The sequence below is a fragment of the Daphnia pulex genome, chromosome 10, assembly GCF_021134715.1.
Source record: "Daphnia pulex isolate KAP4 chromosome 10, ASM2113471v1".
Classification (NCBI taxonomy): domain Eukaryota; kingdom Metazoa; phylum Arthropoda; class Branchiopoda; order Diplostraca; family Daphniidae; genus Daphnia; species Daphnia pulex.
The window spans coordinates 1,816,209-1,834,227 of record NC_060026.1 but is presented as its reverse complement, the minus strand read 5'-3'; the positions used below and the strand labels follow the sequence as shown (position 1 = coordinate 1,834,227).

At 40.7% G+C, this 18,019-nt stretch overlaps 12 protein-coding genes across 13 annotated transcripts in view; 3 read left to right on the top strand and 9 right to left on the bottom strand.

The window, feature by feature from the left end:
- Nucleotides 1-28: 28 nt before the first annotated feature.
- On the bottom strand, nucleotides 29-17,075 carry LOC124206216 (histone H2A). The gene is made up of 2 exons (XM_046603925.1): nucleotides 17,033-17,075; nucleotides 29-489 (listed from the first exon to the last, which is right to left on the bottom strand). The coding sequence occupies exon 2, from the start codon at nucleotides 470-472 to the stop codon at nucleotides 92-94; it is 381 nt and encodes a 126-aa protein (XP_046459881.1). The 5' UTR covers nucleotides 473-489; nucleotides 17,033-17,075; the 3' UTR covers nucleotides 29-91.
- On the top strand, nucleotides 770-17,965 carry LOC124206218 (histone H2B.3). Its single transcript, XM_046603927.1, has 2 exons — nucleotides 770-1,179; nucleotides 17,729-17,965. The coding sequence occupies exon 1, from the start codon at nucleotides 808-810 to the stop codon at nucleotides 1,177-1,179; it is 372 nt and encodes a 123-aa protein (XP_046459883.1). The 5' UTR covers nucleotides 770-807; the 3' UTR covers nucleotides 17,729-17,965.
- LOC124206225 (histone H4) lies at nucleotides 1,782-2,144 on the bottom strand. The gene has a single exon (XM_046603935.1). The coding sequence runs from the start codon at nucleotides 2,142-2,144 to the stop codon at nucleotides 1,833-1,835; it is 312 nt and encodes a 103-aa protein (XP_046459891.1). The 3' UTR covers nucleotides 1,782-1,832.
- LOC124206214 (histone H3) lies at nucleotides 2,434-2,916 on the top strand. The gene has a single exon (XM_046603923.1). It carries the CDS (start codon nucleotides 2,455-2,457, stop codon nucleotides 2,863-2,865), a length of 411 nt encoding a protein of 136 aa, XP_046459879.1. The 5' UTR covers nucleotides 2,434-2,454; the 3' UTR covers nucleotides 2,866-2,916.
- On the bottom strand, nucleotides 3,556-4,809 carry LOC124206208 (three-prime repair exonuclease 1-like). The gene is made up of 2 exons (XM_046603917.1): nucleotides 4,369-4,809; nucleotides 3,556-4,307 (listed from the first exon to the last, which is right to left on the bottom strand). Exons 1-2 carry the CDS (start codon nucleotides 4,753-4,755, stop codon nucleotides 4,035-4,037), a joined length of 660 nt encoding a protein of 219 aa, XP_046459873.1. The 5' UTR covers nucleotides 4,756-4,809; the 3' UTR covers nucleotides 3,556-4,034.
- LOC124206205 (three prime repair exonuclease 2-like) lies at nucleotides 6,625-8,000 on the bottom strand. The gene is made up of 2 exons (XM_046603914.1): nucleotides 7,247-8,000; nucleotides 6,625-7,180 (listed from the first exon to the last, which is right to left on the bottom strand). Exons 1-2 carry the CDS (start codon nucleotides 7,865-7,867, stop codon nucleotides 6,923-6,925), a joined length of 879 nt encoding a protein of 292 aa, XP_046459870.1. The 5' UTR covers nucleotides 7,868-8,000; the 3' UTR covers nucleotides 6,625-6,922.
- Nucleotides 8,799-18,019, bottom strand: part of LOC124206194 (neurexin-4-like) — an 86,302-nt gene continuing 77,081 nt past the window's right edge. Inside the window, exons 1-7 of one of the 2 annotated variants that reach the window (XM_046603904.1) lie at nucleotides 10,864-11,216; nucleotides 10,617-10,776; nucleotides 10,242-10,545; nucleotides 10,017-10,171; nucleotides 9,751-9,952; nucleotides 9,441-9,692; nucleotides 8,799-9,373 (exon numbers count right to left, since the gene is read on the bottom strand). In XM_046603904.1, the coding sequence (XP_046459860.1) occupies nucleotides 8,892-9,373; nucleotides 9,441-9,692; nucleotides 9,751-9,952; nucleotides 10,017-10,171; nucleotides 10,242-10,545; nucleotides 10,617-10,739 (1,518 nt within the window). In that variant the 5' untranslated portion in view covers nucleotides 10,740-10,776; nucleotides 10,864-11,216 and the 3' untranslated portion in view covers nucleotides 8,799-8,891. Of the gene's footprint in view, nucleotides 9,374-9,440; nucleotides 9,693-9,750; nucleotides 9,953-10,016; nucleotides 10,172-10,241; nucleotides 10,546-10,616; nucleotides 10,777-10,863; nucleotides 11,217-18,019 lie in introns of those variants that run through there. The other variant, XM_046603905.1, reaches the window with a different exon arrangement.
- Nucleotides 12,005-12,710, bottom strand: LOC124206228 (acyl-CoA-binding protein homolog). The gene is made up of 4 exons (XM_046603939.1): nucleotides 12,636-12,710; nucleotides 12,538-12,573; nucleotides 12,347-12,461; nucleotides 12,005-12,265 (listed from the first exon to the last, which is right to left on the bottom strand). The coding sequence occupies exons 2-4, from the start codon at nucleotides 12,550-12,552 to the stop codon at nucleotides 12,129-12,131; spliced, it is 267 nt and encodes an 88-aa protein (XP_046459895.1). The 5' UTR covers nucleotides 12,553-12,573; nucleotides 12,636-12,710; the 3' UTR covers nucleotides 12,005-12,128.
- On the bottom strand, nucleotides 13,394-14,187 carry LOC124206227 (acyl-CoA-binding protein homolog). Its single transcript, XM_046603938.1, has 4 exons — nucleotides 14,076-14,187; nucleotides 13,929-13,977; nucleotides 13,748-13,862; nucleotides 13,394-13,665 (listed from the first exon to the last, which is right to left on the bottom strand). Exons 2-4 carry the CDS (start codon nucleotides 13,941-13,943, stop codon nucleotides 13,520-13,522), a joined length of 276 nt encoding a protein of 91 aa, XP_046459894.1. The 5' UTR covers nucleotides 13,944-13,977; nucleotides 14,076-14,187; the 3' UTR covers nucleotides 13,394-13,519.
- On the bottom strand, nucleotides 14,465-15,969 carry LOC124206207. Its single transcript, XM_046603916.1, has 2 exons — nucleotides 15,435-15,969; nucleotides 14,465-15,230 (listed from the first exon to the last, which is right to left on the bottom strand). The coding sequence occupies exons 1-2, from the start codon at nucleotides 15,496-15,498 to the stop codon at nucleotides 14,617-14,619; spliced, it is 678 nt and encodes a 225-aa protein (XP_046459872.1). The 5' UTR covers nucleotides 15,499-15,969; the 3' UTR covers nucleotides 14,465-14,616.
- LOC124206215 (histone H2A) lies at nucleotides 16,575-17,079 on the bottom strand. The gene has a single exon (XM_046603924.1). It carries the CDS (start codon nucleotides 17,013-17,015, stop codon nucleotides 16,635-16,637), a length of 381 nt encoding a protein of 126 aa, XP_046459880.1. The 5' UTR covers nucleotides 17,016-17,079; the 3' UTR covers nucleotides 16,575-16,634.
- On the top strand, nucleotides 17,275-17,965 carry LOC124206217 (histone H2B.1/H2B.2). The gene has a single exon (XM_046603926.1). It carries the CDS (start codon nucleotides 17,357-17,359, stop codon nucleotides 17,726-17,728), a length of 372 nt encoding a protein of 123 aa, XP_046459882.1. The 5' UTR covers nucleotides 17,275-17,356; the 3' UTR covers nucleotides 17,729-17,965.

The window sequence follows — 18,019 nt, the reverse complement described above, 5'->3', positions numbered from 1 at the left end:
AAATGTAGCAATCAACAAGTTTCTTTTTTCCAAATTAGTTTGGTGGCCCTTAAAAGGGCCGATTGTTTAAAAGACGAGAGGATCACGAAATTTAAGCCTTAGCGGGCTTGTCGGTCTTCTTAGGCAAGAGAACGGCCTGGATGTTGGGCAAAACACCACCCTGGGCAATTGTAACACCGGAGAGAAGTTTGTTCAACTCTTCGTCGTTGCGGATAGCCAATTGCAAGTGACGAGGGATGATACGGGTCTTCTTGTTGTCACGAGCGGCGTTACCGGCCAACTCGAGGACCTCAGCGGCCAAGTACTCCATGACGGCAGCCAAGTAGACGGGGGCGCCGGCACCGACGCGCTCAGCGTACGAGCCCTTGCGGAGCATTCGGTGGATACGACCGACGGGGAATTGAAGTCCGGCCCTGCTGGAACGGGTCTTTGACTTTCCCTTTACTTTGCCTCCTTTACCACGACCAGACATGTTTAGATTGAGAGTAAGTTAGCGCGGTTCCTAAAATCAAGGAACGAGTGATGTATATAATATGAAAAATCGGGGTTTATATAGTCGCTTGATGTCGGATTCAGAATGCAATCTTGGTAGCCAAACAGTAAACTTTTATTTGCCCCGCCTTTCTTTCATCTCTCCCCTGATTGTGTCACTAGCTCCGCCCCCAACTGAATATCTATCTGTTACACGTAAGTCTCTGGAGACGAGAGTTTTGGCTACCATCAAGTAGTGAGGGGGAGCCAGCTTCAATATAAAAACGAAATTTGAAGTGACGGTCGTTACTTTCTCAGATTTACTCAAGTTCTAGAATGCCCCCTAAAGTAAGCGGTAAAGCAGCGAAGAAGGCCGGCAAGGCTCAGAAGAACATTGCCAAAGGAGACAAGAAGAAGAAGCGCAAGAGGAAGGAGAGCTACGCCATTTACATCTACAAAGTGTTGAAGCAGGTCCACCCCGACACTGGCATCTCCTCCAAAGCCATGACCATCATGAACAGCTTCGTCAACGACATTTTCGAGCGCATCGCTGGAGAGTCGTCTCGTCTTGCCCACTACAACAAGCGTTCGACCATCACTAGCCGGGAAATCCAGACGGCCGTCCGTCTGCTTTTGCCCGGTGAGTTGGCCAAGCACGCCGTGTCTGAAGGCACCAAGGCAGTGACCAAGTACACCAGCACCAAGTAAATTGTCTCCCGTCTTCTCTTTCAACCCAAACGGCCCTTTTCAGGGCCACCAAACTTTTAAAGAAAAGAAAAAAACCTTACTGCCACACAGATGTCACTTAAGTGATTAATAATACATCAATAAACAAATGAAAACGCCAAGATTTATTCCAAAACGAATGAATCCTAAGCCCTGGCAGTGTTGGTTATTCAAGGATAGCTTTTATTTATTAAGGTTTTCACTATTACTGGAATAACTTGTATAAAAAAAATTTTTAAAAAGATGTATGGTTTACCTACGATTGGATTGTAAATAAAATTTAATCCAATTCTGGATCTTTCTAGCAATTCTGGCTTGGCTTTAATTTTTTTAAATCACAATTGTTGTGTTTTCTCTCTTTATTTTCCGAAAACACTATTGAAGAAAAATGAGAAACTTTTGGGGGAATGATTTAATATTCATCATAAACCAGTCAATTTTTTCCTGCTGGATTAGTTTTACAAGTATGACATACTTTAAAAGTGATTAAGACGTAAAACTACCCCACGCACGAAATGGCTTAAGCCAATTTTAAATGGAGACCGAAAGTTAAACGAGAACTCATTCTGTAAAATGTTTGTAGCCCTGAAAAGGGCCGATTGAATTGAGATCGGAGTCTAAATGAAAATAATTGTTTAACCGCCGAAACCGTACAGAGTACGGCCCTGGCGTTTCAGTGCGTAGACGACATCCATGGCCGTCACCGTCTTCCTCTTGGCGTGTTCAGTGTAGGTGACGGCGTCACGAATCACGTTCTCGAGAAACACCTTTAAAACACCACGGGTTTCCTCGTAGATGAGACCAGAGATACGCTTGACACCACCACGGCGAGCAAGACGACGGATGGCCGGCTTGGTGATTCCCTGGATGTTGTCACGCAAAACTTTGCGATGACGTTTGGCGCCTCCTTTGCCGAGTCCTTTTCCTCCTTTGCCGCGACCAGTCATTTTGAAACGAGTTACGTACAGAAATTTGATAAAATACTGAATGATTCAACAGTGGAAGAGTACAAAGCTTTTATATCCCTCCAGTTCCCTTTAGCTGAACGTCCATTGGTTGGGAACCTCCGCAGGGAATTCTTTCAATGCCCATCATTCTGACAAAGAGAGAATTTCCGTTATCAATTCTTTCCCTCCCATTTTTGAACTAACCAATCCCTAGCCAGTAAACTCGCTTAGCTCTGCAACGTCCGTAGATTCCCAACATATACCTAGCACTTTTCACTAGTTAGGACATCTGAAATTTCAGTCGCTCGAAATGGCTCGTACCAAGCAAACTGCTCGCAAATCCACCGGTGGCAAGGCGCCCCGCAAACAGTTGGCCACCAAAGCCGCTCGCAAAAGTGCCCCGGCCACTGGAGGAGTCAAGAAACCCCATCGTTATCGTCCCGGCACCGTCGCCCTTCGTGAGATCCGTCGCTACCAAAAGTCGACCGAGCTTCTGATCCGCAAGTTGCCATTCCAGCGCTTGGTCAGAGAAATCGCCCAGGATTTCAAGACCGACTTGCGTTTCCAGAGCTCGGCCGTCATGGCCCTGCAGGAGGCCAGCGAAGCTTACTTGGTGGGTCTTTTCGAAGACACCAACTTGTGCGCCATCCACGCCAAGCGAGTCACCATCATGCCAAAAGACATCCAACTCGCTCGCCGTATCCGTGGTGAACGTGCTTAAGCTATTCGATTCCCTTTTACCAACAAATCGGCCCTTTTCAGGGCCACCAAAAGTATAAAGAAAAAGTTAAGCTTGTTTACCTTATCTCCATTCTAGGCATGTTGAAAACCAAAATGTTGACAGAAACGTCCACAAATATCACAGCAAATTAAAAGAAATGAATAACGGTGGTTAATTTTATCCAACTGTCACTTGACGTGTGTTTGTAATACAAATGTGTTTTGGAATACGGGTAGCGTTGAAGTACTTTCTGTTCAGACTTCTTTTCGCGAGTCTGGGCCATTTTCAAACTAAATAATATTTCGAAAAGAATCGATGGAACTATGACCAAAAAGAATCGATGAGAAATAGGGCAAGAAAGAATTACGTCGAGAATCTGCATCAAGTTTCTATTCTGGAAAATAGACGTAAAGATTATAAAATCACCAACTGCAATTTTTGGATATGCACCCGACTACGGAAGAATGGAATCAAAAATGAACATCTCGTGCGAAAACATTTTTTAAAGAAAACTTAAAACGGTCCTTTACATTTTAAAGGGAACAAGTGTGCTCGTTTGCTTATAAAATTTAAATGGCGATTTTAATTTAATGTTCAGAAAATCAGCTGCATTACAGATTACCCGGAAAACTGTTGTTATTTATTGATTTAGTGAGGCAGCGACCGCGCAAAAATTTAGCTAGGTGCACGAAATCGGAAAAAAAACTTTATTTGCAATATCTGAGATGGGAAGTCTCGAATAATTCAAGAACGCGCCCATAGCGGCCAAGTTTCGACAACAAAATTATTAATAGAACACATAAACTAAATGAACGGGATTCTATCGGACTAAAAATTATTCCATCAACTGATGCAAACAAGGGCGGAGGAGCCGTAGAGTGGCATCAACTTGGCAACATCACGAAGCCAAAAGTGAAATTTCATCTGCGGGACGTACATTAAGATCCAACTCTTTACACCAATCATCCTATATCTGGATTTCATTGTGACACGCCAAAAGAAGATAACAGATTGAAAGATAAAGAATTAAAGATACATTGTCCGATAAAGGTGTAGATTGAATTGGAATTATAAGAGAAAAATAAATGGTGTTAAATTTGACCTTTGAAGAACTCTCGTGCACTTTTTAACGACACGCCTCAACAAAACATTTGCAGGGGCGACTAAATTCACCAACTCTTTTGCACAAAATCGAATGGCTTCGCATTTCTGTCGACGGCATCCACAAACTCTTCGGGAGTTGAGATGGCAGATAATAAAAGCACCTTCACATCGGCCTCTGCCTCGTGCAGTTCCTCGGGATCGCGGCCATAAATGCGATTGTAAACATTTTTTAAGGCAAACGATAAGCGGATGTTTTTCAGATTAGGCGACGTTGGACTCGGCGACAAATTTTGGAAGATAGCCAAAGAATCCACACAAAAAATATCACTAGGAAAATCCTGAGAAACGGTATTCTAAATGAATTCAAATTTTAAAAAATCATCTTTAGAGCAAATGTACCATAATTTCGAGTCGAGAAAATTCAGCCAAAAGAATGGGAAAATCAAATTTAAATCCGTTATGAGCAACAAGGCAGACGGGCTTTTTAAGTCTATTCAGAAAGCTCAAGACGATGTTGCCAACATTTTCGTCAAATGGACTCTGATGATCCAAATTATAGTTATCAAGTTTAGTTATCTCCGACGCCTTGGGTTCAATCCGTTTCGACGGTTTAATGCACAGATTCAATCGGTTCGTTATGCGTGGAAACTCTCCTCGTTGACAATTCAGAAACTGCGATCTATCGATGCTGCAAAAACTCAACTCTGTGATTTCCGGATCTTTAAGACCTGTGGTTTCCAGATCGAAAAACACAAGACTTTTTATTGCTCGAGGATGAGAAGACATCTCGAGCGAGGGGTTAAGTAAAAACTGAAATGCACAAGCAGACACTTGCCATTTGTTTTATAGTACCGTGTTATCGATCTTATCAGTTGCTCAATTTTCTGTTTAGAAACCTTCATACACTAAAAATGCAATGCAGCAAATAGTGGATGAGTCAGTATGGTAATCCAAGTCAAACAAGTGTAGCATCTCGATTCTATACAAGTTGTTTGGGAATGAAACAGCTACGCAATACTCAAATCATCTGTTATCTATCTCTGAAATTTTTTACATAAATGGGTGTTGCAACTAAGGAGATTGGGTTGGCAGGCGGCTGTGATTAAGACACCATTTTATGACGGTTGCAATTGAGTAATCGGGCTAAAAGAAATCGTCGTTTTCGAATAACTATTGGCTGGATAACAAAGTACTTCCGTTTTTTTAGGACGATGAGATCATAGCACGAAAAAAAACATCACGTGGCGACCGCAAGGGTGACGAGAAACGAAAAAAGAATTTTATGAAAATGGTTAAGTCAATTTTGATAAACGAGTACCGATATCCAAACTGTACTGGTGCACAGAGTGTGTTTTATCTTTACACTGTTAAGGATGTCCGGACCAGTGTTTACTTTTGTGTACATGTTGCACACTATCTAACGACGCAGATTAAGCTTAAATGCAAGCGTTTAGCTTAAATACTTGACTAAAATAATCTAGTTATAGTCGCAATGGACATCGGAAAATATGGAGAGCTTTTAACGCAATATATCTGGACTTTTTCACGGCACTTCGAAGTGGAAAGCATTTTTCTTGGCATCAGACCTATTCCATCATCATTTATTCTTTGAAAACTTTACCCAGAGAGACTCATTAAACGGGAAATTTCGGCTTACCTTAATTGTTCGCTGGCAGCAGACGCCGTCACTTTACCGATCATGTCATCCGTAGGAGATAGAGATCCTAAATGAAACCAAACACAATATATGTGCAATTTGATCAAAATTGAGCATGTAGCTTAACAAGAAGGAAATAATGTTGATTTAACGTACCTTCTTCTTCAATAAAAGAAAACTAATAATCCTAACATTGCCAAATATGTCCACCATCAAGATGGAAGTGTGGTGCTGAAAAATAGCAAGAGGGCTTGATGTAAATCTACAAGGTATCTATATTAGCACATTTAAATATTATAGGCTACAACAACCCAGAAAAGATCAATTTAAAGCAATTTTTTTCATTTTCTCCTTCAGGAGATTATGATTCTACACTTACTCAACAACACCATGCTCAACACATTCCCACCCATTCTACAACTCTATAAAATTGATGGGCTGTTGGAATAAATCCCATTCAGGAAAATCAATATAAACTGATACACTATTTAACTAGAGGCTGGTAGTTATTATAAAAATGCAGTAGAATTAATAAACAATTTGTGATTTTACCAATGATGCAATTTGAGGCTGTGCTCAGAAACAAATGTTCTACTTCTTTGTCAAACTTTGATTATGGCATCACATGTAATATCCTATGAGAAAGAAAGTAAACAATTATTCCCAGTAGGCCACCATCTTACTGTAAAAATAAACAACATACTTTGAGCAATCTAAATTTTCAAAACTAGGTATTTAGCAACCACACACACATCACATCACACTAGCCCAGCTTACATGAAATGTGCAATAAGTGCCATCATACCAAAAAAACCTTGACTTATAATTAACTATTTTCTGTATTAATTGGAATCATTTAAAGGACACTTCAAAGTCCAATTAACTTCCAAAACGGACAAAACCACACATCATAATCATTTGCAGAAAAGTCAAAATCACGTTCTAGCAGCAGACTATGCGTCGTTACGTTAAGACAGATCACAGTTGGAAGTTGCCAGTTTTTTTTTTAAATCTGATTTATTGTTAATTTCAAATTTCAAAATGAAAAATCGGTAAAATCATAGAAAATGATGATACAAGACATTTTTCGTTTACAATCTGAGTTTTTGAAAAGTTGAAGAAAAATTAAAAACAATAAGAAACAAGAATCAAAAAGCGAGTCAAAAGAATTCTGAGTGGAAGAATGAAAAATAGCTTATTTGAAAGTGTTTTTCTTAAAATAAAACAACAGTGAATCAATTATTGCTGAGCTTGATTTTTTTTAGTTCATGCATAATGGTAGAAACAAAACGTTCATCACCAACACTTGTTTATGGTGGCGATTGGAACAGCAGTATTGGCCACTGCATTTAAAAACGGTCTCGGAGTCGCGGCAGCTGCCCAAAACAGCATTTTCACATCAGCCTCGGCCTCGTGCATTACTTCGGGTTGATTGTTATAAATCCGTCTGTAAACGTTCTCCAAAGTATAAGAATACGGAACACCTGGAGCGAGACTTTGGCAAGTTCGGAAAACTGGAAGAGAATCCGCGCAGAAGACATCTTCAGAAAAATCCTGAGGAATATAAAACAAGATTATTACATAACAGGTTTAATACAATATAAGCTGCACTAACAGTACCTTTCCAACATTGGCAATCTCCGATTTGAGAACTGGGAAGTCAAATTTGAATCCGTAATGAGCAATCATGCACATGGGTTTTTTAAGTCGATTCAGAAAACTCAAGACAGTATTAGCAACATCTTCGTCAAAAGGACTCTGATGACTGAGATTAAGATTATCCAGCTTGGATTTCGTGGCAGCCATGGGATGGATTTCTTTGGATGGGTCAACACACATGTTCAAACGGTTTGTGATTCTGGGCATCTTCTTTCCACTGCAGTTGAGGAATTGCTCTCTCTCGATTCCCCACATGCTCAGCTCTGTGATCCGACATATTGGATCTTCCGTCGTAATAAAACCTGTGGTTTCCAGATCAAGAAACACGTAACTGTTGAAAGTAGCTGGTGTGACTAATCTGAGGGTAGACACAGTTGGAACTAGATTGACGACAGACGCGGATGCGACAGCAATGCCAACGGATGAGATCATCACAGGCATAGTTGAAGAAGAGGCAGCCATAATGTCGTAAGAGCGGCGAACGTGCAGTCTATGTTGTACTGGTGGAAGAAGAAGAGGAACTGAACTCTTTAATGTTTTCAAACTCTTAAGAGCATGACTACAGAGAAGAAAGAACTGCATTGTTGCCAAACTATTAAGACATATACGATTTAACAACGACGTAACCACTAACCAGATAATAAACGTAAAAAAATCGAATAACTGGAGATGTCAATCAAAATTCCAAGTAAACATCCTTAAGGAGAACAAATATGTAAATTGTAATTTCGCCACCTGGTGACGAAACTTGCTGCAATCGCCGACAAGCCACCTGGTGACGAAAAGAAAATCAAAGATAAATCCATAAGAAAAAAAAGGGAAAATCCGAATAAAATAAAAATAGGTAAATCCAAAGGTAAATCCTAAAAGAAAGCAATCAAAGAAAATCCATAAAGTCCTTCTTCACCGACCTTCATGGATGCCCCCGACCGTCCGAATCAATCATTAATTGTAGGAGATTTAGAATTTTATTATCCACTCCTACAGGAAGAACAAGAAAACGAAAGTCTGAAAGCAAAGCAGGGAATCGAGAGAAAAAATTAATAAGCCGAAATATAAGCCCTGACCTGCCTACTGTGGAGAGTGAGAGGATTGCTCTCCACAGTAGTCCACATTGATTAGTACTTAAGCAATAAAACGAATTCTTTCTTTTTCTTTTTCTTGAAAATAATTAAGTGTGATTGCACCTGTGTTATACATATGTCACCCCACCCCACAACACCCACCCACGGAAGAGTGCGCGAATCCGACCGAAAAGAATTGGCGTAATCAGACGGTAGCGGCGCTTCACTCGTTATTATTTTCGCGGAGCAGCGACAATCGTTTCGTATCTTTAAAGATATGTTGATTGGCTTCGTCCGTGCCGACGAGGAAGAGTCCTCGACGAGGCTGTTTGAATAATTACTGAAATGTTTAATTGATGGGCTGGGGTGAGCCAGGGGAAAGGTGTGTTGATTCAGTGTACGAAATTGTAATAACCTTACTGCAAATGAACGTGAATTAACTATTGGGATAAATTGTACGAGTTGTATTCAATAAAAGGCTGGCACAAATGAATAACGCAGATAATAAGAGCAATAACAATTAATTTGATTGAGTGAATTTATCATATTGTTTTTAGTGAATCGGTAATTTCTTCTTCCAAGAGAACACCGCTAAAATTATTATAACCATTGGGGTATATATTAAATCCTGGACTCATGTTTCCTATCTCCCACCAGATTTGGTCACCCGCTTGCAAATTGAGTGTCGATTGCAAGGAAAATAGTTCGAATTGACTAACATTTGCGGAGTCATCTGAAACACTACCTCCGATTCGGTTACCGTTCCACACGATATGAATATTACCATAAAATCTAGATGAAGATGCCGAAATAGTTCCAAGTCCGGATGCCGAGAAAAAATATTTGCCCTTTCGTGGCGCCGTGAATTTGCCCGTTTCTAAATTCATGGCTCCTCCCACGTTTAGTCGTGCGGCGTCAAATGTTATGGGAACATTTGGTACATTGAATGAAGAGTTAGATATCTGAACGTAAAAGTAAGTGGGCGATGATTTCACATCTTCGAACCCGATCCAGGTCTGGAAACCTTACAATTAGTGACATTTATCGGTAAATATGAGTTTAAGAATTGAATGGAATTTGAATTTGCATACTGGAGTCGCTAGGTAACTTGGCAAAGTCACAGTAAACACTTTCGACCATTGCTGTTCCCACGACTGAATATAATCCGCTCAGGGAGTGTCCAGTTCTCCACAAATCTGCACATGAACTTGGCATTCCACTGACGGCCACTTGTCCGGTACATTCGAAGTGGCCCAGTGTATGGACACCGGACGAAGTTTCCAATTGCGTTCGACCAAAGTTCAGTCGAGTGATAGGAAGAACATTTTTGTCCGTTATTGTACCTGTAGAGATTATCAAATGAAATTAAGAACAAAAATTGAAATATTTTAATTTGAACACCATCGTCAACTAATGGCACTGGAGCCATCGAGTCGCAGTTGCATTGGACGGAAGGATCGACACAATTTCCATCCAATCCGCACTGGCAAAGGTGAACGTCCGTGTTGTCACCGGCCCAGAAAGTTTTTGAATTTCCGTTTCTGTCGTTCCACCAGGAGTAGGATATTAAATTGAATTCCAACGGCGCAAAGTTACAATCGTACTAATTTAATCAAATTCAAATCAGAACATTTTTTTCAACCTGCTTAATAAAAAACCGACTATACTTTGATTGACTGGTGGCATTCGACGGAAAGCTCGGCCAAAGCCAACATTTGTCGGCTGCTGGCATTGTAACTAATTGTTCTGGAATAGCATCCAGGGTCAGCGCAGTGTCCCACATCCATCGACGACTCACTGTCGTGCGGAATAGCAGTCGATCCTGACGGCCAAACGATATGCAATTCAATCAATTTGTCATTATTATCTCCTTTATGTAGGTCTCTAGTTACCTGACGCCATGTCGCAGTGGACGTAAATCGGGTCATCGCCGACTCCTTGACCGTCAGGATCGATCCAGTACATTCCGGAACTAGCGGAAGGATCAGCCGCCCTAATTTCCCGACAAGTTCTGAGTATTGCGTTCCTTCCCGCTAATTGGCGGCTTGTTTCCCGTTCGTTTCGCAGTTCCAGTCGACTTACTTTTTCGGCCAGAATTTCGTGTTGCCGATCCTTCAGCTCAAGCAGCGCCTTTAGTCGAGCGTCTTCCATTTCCAGCCGGGAAACTTTCACCTCCATGGCTTCCTTAAATTGCATCTATTTTTTCAATTAAATTTTTTGATTAATTCTCTTTCTTCTTAAAAAAAAACAACATTTAGATTTCTTACGTAATTTTCCCTCAGTTCCCGTAATTGTTCTTCCAACGGAAGTTCAGCTCCGACCAAATAATTGGCCCACAATAGCAAAAATAGAAAACAAAAACCGAACGAACAGAAATGATGATGAGCCATTTTTGAAGCTACTACAGGTATGTCGTCCAACTGGTTTCTACGCGAATTTTACACAGACGTAAATGTTTAAATATAGATGATCGAATCCAAAGGTCTGTTTGCGATAACTTGATTCTTTATCTACCATTAAAATTTTCAATAACAGATGAGTCAGTAACTAAGCAAATATTTTCCACATCGATCCTTATCAGCTGTTTGTCTCATCGCCCTTAAATATCAGCTAGCTTTTAGGCGAAACTGGGTCACCTGAATTGAATTAGGGAAATTTCAAGGATTGCATGTTGATTGTCAATTGCCATATAGTGTAATAGTGCTATAATATAATACTACTATGCTAAATTTTCATTAAAACATTAATCTACCCGATAAAGAAGAACTGGGCTTTTGGAGAACTCTCTACCAAAACCAACGGCAACGAAACACACGGCTTGACGATTTCACATTTAGTAAACGAGCAAATTAGTCTCTACAGTTTGTTTGGCAATATTGGACCTGTGAGAATACCCGTACGCCTGATTGTTTGAATAAGAACGAACGATTACACGAGCAAATTTGGTTCAGGTACTTGATTAAACCCTTTAATGGATTAAATAATGATAAAATATCAATCATTTTCCAAGAACACACAATTTGAAATCGATGTGGTCAATTTAGACTCACTAATCTACTACAGTTAGTACAGCAAGATGCCCATTAATTGAGTTTTTCTTTAATTTTACATTTACCCGATTTCAGCGTAAAACGATCTAGATCACGACGATAATCAAATAGTTCGTTTCTCAACGCTTTTTCAATTAAAATCTTTCTCATTAAAAACTCCAGCTTTGTAAACAGCCGACTTCCGCATAAGTTTTCCATCTCTTTGCTCAGAACCCAATTCCAAATTAAAATGAAATATAGAGATGATACTTTACTCATTGGCATCCGTTGCTGAAACACATTTCTCACTGTAAAACTTTAGTTGAAGCTGAGAATTATTTTAACCCGATAAGTAAAACAGGTAAACGTCGAGCAACTTAATCTAAACGGATTCACCTTACGCGAAAAATAAAACAATCCGCTCTGGATATTCCCTTGGCTTAAAATTTGACACTTCTCGTACGGTCCAAAGTTCTGCAGACGATCACGTGCTTGATCCCTAAAGATTTAAATTACGTTATCTGTCAATTAAATGAATTAATCTGTAATAAAAGTTCCGCTCACTTTTTCGTCTTAATAGCTTTCCCAAATGAGAGTTGATCAAATTCAAAAGGCATAAAAACAAATCTTTTCCACATCAATTTAATTATACTCTATCGTAAAACTACTTATCAGCATTTAAACACGCTCGGGTGATAAAAACGAATAACAGGTAATTTTTCACATCCAAACATGCAGGTTTTAATTGCACTACTTTCTGTATTTGGCCACCAACTCGGCTGATTTCAAGATGTAGGCTTCTTTGGCAGCCTCGGAGGACATGCCTTTCTTCGATTCCCAAGCGTCCCATTTCGCTTTTCCTTTGAAGTCCATCATTCCAGGTCGAGCTGATTTATTAGAAAATATCAAAATATCCACAACGTTAACATGACATAAATTTAAGCCAAAGAGATTTGTATAATACTAACCGACGTTAACATCTCCAACAGTGGCTTGCTTGAACAAAGCATAAATCTCTTTGAGTTCGTCATCTGTCGGCCGGACAGTCAATGTCTTGATATCCTCAGCCGCTTTGTTAAATCTCTGCCGAAATAAACGTAATTAAATTTACTTCATACACCAAGAGGTAAAACGTGAGCACTGTAATAAAACTACTCACTTCATCCAGAGACATTGTGTGTTGGCTATGAATATCCTATAAAATAATTGAGAACAGATTTTTAGAGCTGTTAAATATTAATTTCCTACTTCAAATACCTTTTGCACTTGGTAACTTGAAAAATCGGGACTCAATGACACTGAGACACCAATCAGACAGGGCTTGGTCGCTTGGCTAGATAAATCGTAGATTAAAATCAAGGCTATCAGTGACTTACCAAATGCAAACAAAGATAAAAAGATATCGAACTAGTAAGACAAGTCGTGAATCGTTTGATTCAATCCCCGTTCAAGAAGCTTTTACATGATCAATTTCAAACAAATTTCACCAATGTTCTACACCAGATAAACAACACCAAAATACTTCAAATTAACCAGTTTTAAGACACAATAAAAGGGGCGAATTCCAGACTTAGCCTAAAACATGTCGATGGGGAATACACTTAATCGAAAAATAAGAAATGGTTAATTATCAACCGTAAAGGAAAACTCCAGCAAATGGTCATAGCGCAACTCTCTAGCGATTTAAAAAACTGCTGAAGTGTGAAAATGAAAATACCCAGGAATAACAAGAATCTATCATCTAATGGCAAGGTCACCTTCTTTAATGTGTCGCCTATTAGATTATTTCGGAGAATAGTCACAGACGACAAAACTTTTGAAGTTTACCTGATAAACGGCACGTAGACCAAATTTCAGGATTTTCCGACGTCAAGGTCAATCACACGATGCGAGCGTACCTGAAAAATAGCCTACAAGCTCACACCAAATTTGAATTAAACCCACAAATGAATTTTAAGAAAATCGAAAAATACAATTCTCTGGAAATAATTTAAAAAGACAATAACAATTGCAAACTCAGTCCGTAAGGTGTACTGATGATGTAACAAATTAACTTGAGCATTGAAAATACAATACTTGACAAAAACAACAACCCGTAAACGTCTAAAGCAATCAACGATAGAGCAGAGACGATCAAATATTTAAGCGCTGGATGCGCTGTACTTGGTCACCAACTCTTCCGTCTTTGACACGTAGGCTTCCTTGGCAGCATCGAGGGACATGCCTTTCTTGGCCTCCCAAGAATCCCATTTAGCTTTTCCTTTCAGGTCCAGCATTCCCGGGCGAGCTAATCATTCACAATTTATGGATAAGTCAGACATTTTTAAAAACATTTTAAAAAACGAGTCTAGTCAAGATGCAATGCTCACCGGTATTGACATCACCAACAGTGGACTGCTTGTACAGGGCGTAAATCTCCTTCATTTCATCATCTGAGGGAGCGGTAGTCATGGTCCTGATGGCCTCGGCAGCTTTGTTGAATTTCTGGGAAAATATCAAATTCAATTACACTCAAGTATAGTGTGCTTACATAAAATAGTGTACACTTACTTCATCCAGAGACATTTTTTAGAGTTGTATGGATTGCTTAAGTTAAGATCTAAAAATCAAATAGACAAAACAATAAGAATGTAACTTATATCATAAGAATTTAAACATTTCAGTAAAAGAACACTGAAAATAATGACACTATTTTACCTTCAGTACACTTCTACCTTGTCTTACAGACGTCTTGCTGATTTGCTTTCACAGCAGGAAATGATACTTTTGAGTTAAACTTACCTGTTGAAGTGAATTTATTTGGGGAACGAGAAAGGTTACCCCATCCCGCTGTGAAAAATTCGGTTGTATTCCTTGCGCTATGATCACGCTGAAGCGAATTATTGCGCAGAGAAGAGTCGACATTACATCACAAATGAAAGCAAAGACACTCAAGTATTCATGTCAGACAGTGTACGACCGCCATTATCGATTAGACGGAGGTTGGGTCCGCAAAACACAAAAGCTTCCCTCTTCTCTTAATTACCTTGAAACCTTCGACACGTGCCACTAAAAAATACGTCCCAATCAAAGTAAATGTCATAAAATAATACAAGATAAAACAGGTGTATTTCTATAACGTAAATTTCCGGTTTTGAAGTCCAAACAAATAAAAAATTTTGATCACAAGTCTGATTGCAATATCACGTTAATGAATATGCATCTTAACACACCAATCAACCCAAAAACATATTCAAAGCTAATGACCGGTCAGCGGGACTGCCCCGTGCGAATTGACTGTCGTCCTGAACGCCAGAAAATGGGTGACCGTTTGGGACGACACGGCGTAATTCAGAATTTTCAACATGATCCATCCAGCGGCGAAGTAAACGGTCCATCCGATGATGGCGGCCGGCAACAGCACAACCAGCAACATCTCAATAAAAATGTGATGGAGATTCCCTCGTTCAAATTGCTGCAAGGCGTAATAGTTGTTGTCGAACGGTTGGATTCCTTTGCAAAAGGCGTCGAACGGGTGCTTGCAGGTCGGGCATTCCAATTTGATCCGGGACCATTGGACGAGACATTTCAGACAGAAAACGTGACCGCAACTGGTCCGTGATTTCTTGACGTGAGGGCCGAGGCAAATGGCGCACTGGCCGTCGTCGTAATCGAGTCGAGTTGAACTGTCGAGAATCATCAGTCGGATGACATTTTCTTGATTGTTTTTAATATTTTCGGTTGAGAAGAGGAATCGCAAGACGTCCGACACTCGGCACATGAATACAACTCGGAATGTGGACCGGTGAATCCAAACTGCCGTCTTCCATGCCAGCGCAATCATTCCGCAAAAGAGGATTCCTAGAATGAATTCTGTTGGAGGGAAATAATAGTAGTAAATGAAATGAACCAAAAGAATAACGTTCGAGTGACGTTGACTGTACTAGTAGAAGCCCTTGAACATATTGAAAGCAACTTAGTAGTCGACTTGCATTAGCCAAATTAGCCCATTGGAATATCAGGTGTGTTAGTCTTTTTTTAAAAAAATCCTGCCGGAATTGAAACGAAAAAGTCTACCTGGAATAGCTGCGGCTGCTGCTTGGCCAGCCGGAGAAAGTTGAGTGAACCAGTACATGGCCATATTGATTATTCCAGTAGGATGAAGAAAACAGATTCGTTCGTTTGCGACAAATTAAATCGGCTCAGATTCGACACGACTCCGTCGGCTGAACTATGGAATCCAGCTATCCGTTACGGTCCGATGGAGAGCACGTACCAACACGATTACCGGAAGCCGGTTGTGATTTGTCCAACAGTCAGAGCCCAACCGCCTGCGTCAACTGCATTTTGGAATCACTCGGCGAGTTACGGGCCGATGGAAAGTACCTATCAGCACGATTACAAGACGTTGATCCCAATCGACTACAAGAATCCCTTTGACACCCGCAAGGTCGTTCCTCCTCCGCCTAGTGCTGCTGAAGAAGAAGAGCGAAAGTTGTGCGAAACGTCCGAAAAATTTCAACAATTGCTCAAAGGCTGCCAGACTGGTTTCGAGGAATCTCGCACATTTACACAGCGGGTCTTCTTTCCCACCGAAGAATTATTATCGGAAAATAAGAAACCCACCGCTGAAATAAATTGTCGTTCTTAAATAATTTCGACGAGTCGTCACTATTTATAGTATTATTTTTTAAATTGTTATTCTGTTTTGAAAACGAGTGGCTTTTTTTAAATGTTGTACCTAAATAAACTGAAGGGAAAATATTGAACAAAGACTTATTGTGTGTCACAGTGTCACGATTTATGGATGTGGAATTTTGGATCTGGTGGCTGTTTGTTCACGAATCAATCACATTCTGCCAAGTTATTTTGTTACGCCATTCGTGTGTATAGATCTTTTGCTGTTGGCAGTGACGAGGCCAGCAGGATAACAAAGGAGATCCAGCCCAGCTGCTGTTGTTGTTCTGTTCCTCGAGCAAAATACCGTAATTATCCTTTCGACCTTTGCTGGAAATAGAGGACGGACTCGAGTACTGCGCATGCGATTCCCTCGTCAGCCCACAATTTTCATGGGATTTCAACCCACAAATCTGTTGGGAGATTTTGCTGTGTCAGTGTCTTGATTGGCTTTATTGCGTATTACCCTAAATTACACTATTTTTTGAAAAATCTTTGGCTTTGAATTATTCTTGGACAGGTAAACTCTTTTCTGAAAAAAAGATGGTGGCCCTGAGAAGAGCCGTTTTTTTGTTTGTTTTTCGGGAGTGGATAGGTAATTTAAGCCTTGGCGGGTTTGTCGGTCTTCTTGGGCAAGAGAACGGCCTGGATATTAGGCAAGACACCACCCTGGGCAATTGTAACACCGGAGAGAAGTTTGTTCAACTCTTCGTCGTTGCGGATAGCCAATTGCAAGTGACGAGGGATGATACGGGTCTTCTTGTTGTCACGGGCGGCGTTACCGGCCAACTCGAGGACCTCAGCGGCCAAGTACTCCATGACGGCAGCCAAGTAGACGGGGGCACCGGCACCAACGCGTTCAGCGTACGAGCCCTTGCGGAGCATTCGATGGATACGACCGACGGGGAATTGAAGTCCGGCCCTGCTGGAACGGGTCTTTGACTTTCCCTTTACTTTGCCTCCTTTGCCGCGGCCAGACATGATGAGTTTGAGAGTAAATAAAAGAACGTGTTTTCGTGATAAACCACAACAACGCAATAAGCGTGACAAAGAAATTCCACCTCTATTTAAAGCTTTCCCTTCAACGTCGAGTAGCCAAAAGACGACCAATCAAAGTTTTGTTTGTGTGAAGCCCCGCCTTTCCCGACCTCTCCCGGCTCCCGAAATTTCCTCTTTCACGAACATTCTGGCTACCAGCAGACAATAAATTGGCTTCCTCTACTTCTCAGATCGTCATATAAAAGCAAACCAGCAAAGTCGGTCCCATAAATAGTTCAACCAAATTTATTCACGTATTGTGTCGCACCTAAAATTCGTTCGTCATGCCTCCAAAAGTAAGTGGAAAAGCTGCGAAGAAAGCGGGGAAAGCTCAGAAAAACATCACAAAGGGCGATAAAAAGAAGAAACGCAGGAGGAAGGAGAGCTACGCCATTTACATCTACAAAGTGTTGAAGCAGGTCCACCCCGACACTGGCATCTCCTCCAAAGCCATGACCATCATGAACAGCTTCGTCAACGACATTTTCGAGCGCATCGCTGGAGAGTCGTCTCGTCTTGCCCACTACAACAAGCGTTCGACCATCACTAGCCGGGAAATCCAGACGGCCGTCCGTCTGCTTTTGCCCGGTGAGTTGGCCAAGCACGCTGTGTCTGAAGGCACCAAGGCAGTGACCAAGTACACCAGCACCAAGTAGAAAATTCATCAATTCGTCGTTATACAACCTCCTCTTTCAGTTCCGTCATAACGGCCCTTGTGAGGGCCACCAAAACTATTGAAAAGAGCAAACGCAGCAACTAGGGTCCTTTGTCTTCCCAATCTGTCTAGTGAATTTTGCCTGTATGCTTTGCATCAATGTTGTATCATATTATCTGAAGCGTCGCTATTGTGTACCAGAATATTTAACGTAAAATATAGTTTCAATGGTTTACCTGGTCTTTATGTGTACTCGGATTTATTTCTAAACATATGACTAACATAGAAGTCT